At 68.7% G+C, this 789-nt stretch overlaps 1 protein-coding gene across 1 annotated transcript in view; it reads left to right on the top strand.

Moving 5' to 3' along the window:
• The window catches only part of MUC6 (mucin 6, oligomeric mucus/gel-forming), a 40,204-nt gene that overhangs the window by 22,568 nt on the left and 16,847 nt on the right, over positions 1 to 789 (top strand). The window contains 4 exon segments of the mRNA XM_014533998.1: positions 1 to 83; positions 214 to 318; positions 428 to 500; positions 574 to 711. Of these exon segments, the coding sequence (XP_014389484.1) occupies positions 1 to 83; positions 214 to 318; positions 428 to 500; positions 574 to 711 (399 nt within the window).

Here is a 789-nt window from a genome sequence, read left to right on the forward strand (position 1 = left end):
CCCTGGAAGGCGGCTCCTTTGTGACCACGTTCGACGCCAGGCCCTACCGCTTCCACGGCACCTGCACCTACACCCTCCTCCAGGTGGGAGGCCCGCCAGGGACCCCCCAGGGAACTGCCCAGAGGGGTCACCACGGGGTGGGAGTCTCACAAGGGTCCCGCCAGGGGGGGTCCTCACCAGCCCCCGGCCCTCTGTGCTTACTGTCCTCCCCAGAGCCCCCAGCTCCCCGACGGGGGCTCCCTCATGGCCGCCTACGACAAGTCTGGGTACTCGCATTCGGAGACCTCCCTGGTCGCCCTCATCTACGTGTCCAGCCAGGTAAGGCCGCCCCGACTGCTGCCACTGCGCCTACCCCGCCTGAGCACACGGTCCTGCCACCGCCCAGCCCCCACCCTCCGCACCCAGTGACTCAGGGCCCTCCCTCCAGGACAAGATCGTGATTTCCCAGGATGAGGTGGTCACCAACCACGGAGACACCAAGTGGCTGCCATACAAGACCGGTAGGTCGCAGCCCCTGCCTGCGCCCCGGGGGCCGGGCCCAGAGCGGCCGCCCGCTGAGCCTCCGTCTCGCAGGCAACATCACGGTCTTCAAGCAGACGTCCACCCACCTGCAGATGGCCACCACCTTCGGGCTCGAGCTGGTGGTGCAGCTGCAGCCCGTGTTCCAGGCCTACGTCACTGTCGGGCCTCAGTTCAGAGGCCAGACCCGAGGTGAGCCCCCGCCGGGCCGGGCCTGACCTCCCGGGAAATGAAGGGGCCCCACAGAGACTCACGGGACCCAGCAGGTCA

Source organism: Myotis brandtii, unplaced genomic scaffold, assembly GCF_000412655.1.
Source record: "Myotis brandtii unplaced genomic scaffold, ASM41265v1 scaffold1236, whole genome shotgun sequence".
Classification (NCBI taxonomy): Eukaryota; Metazoa; Chordata; class Mammalia; order Chiroptera; family Vespertilionidae; genus Myotis; species Myotis brandtii.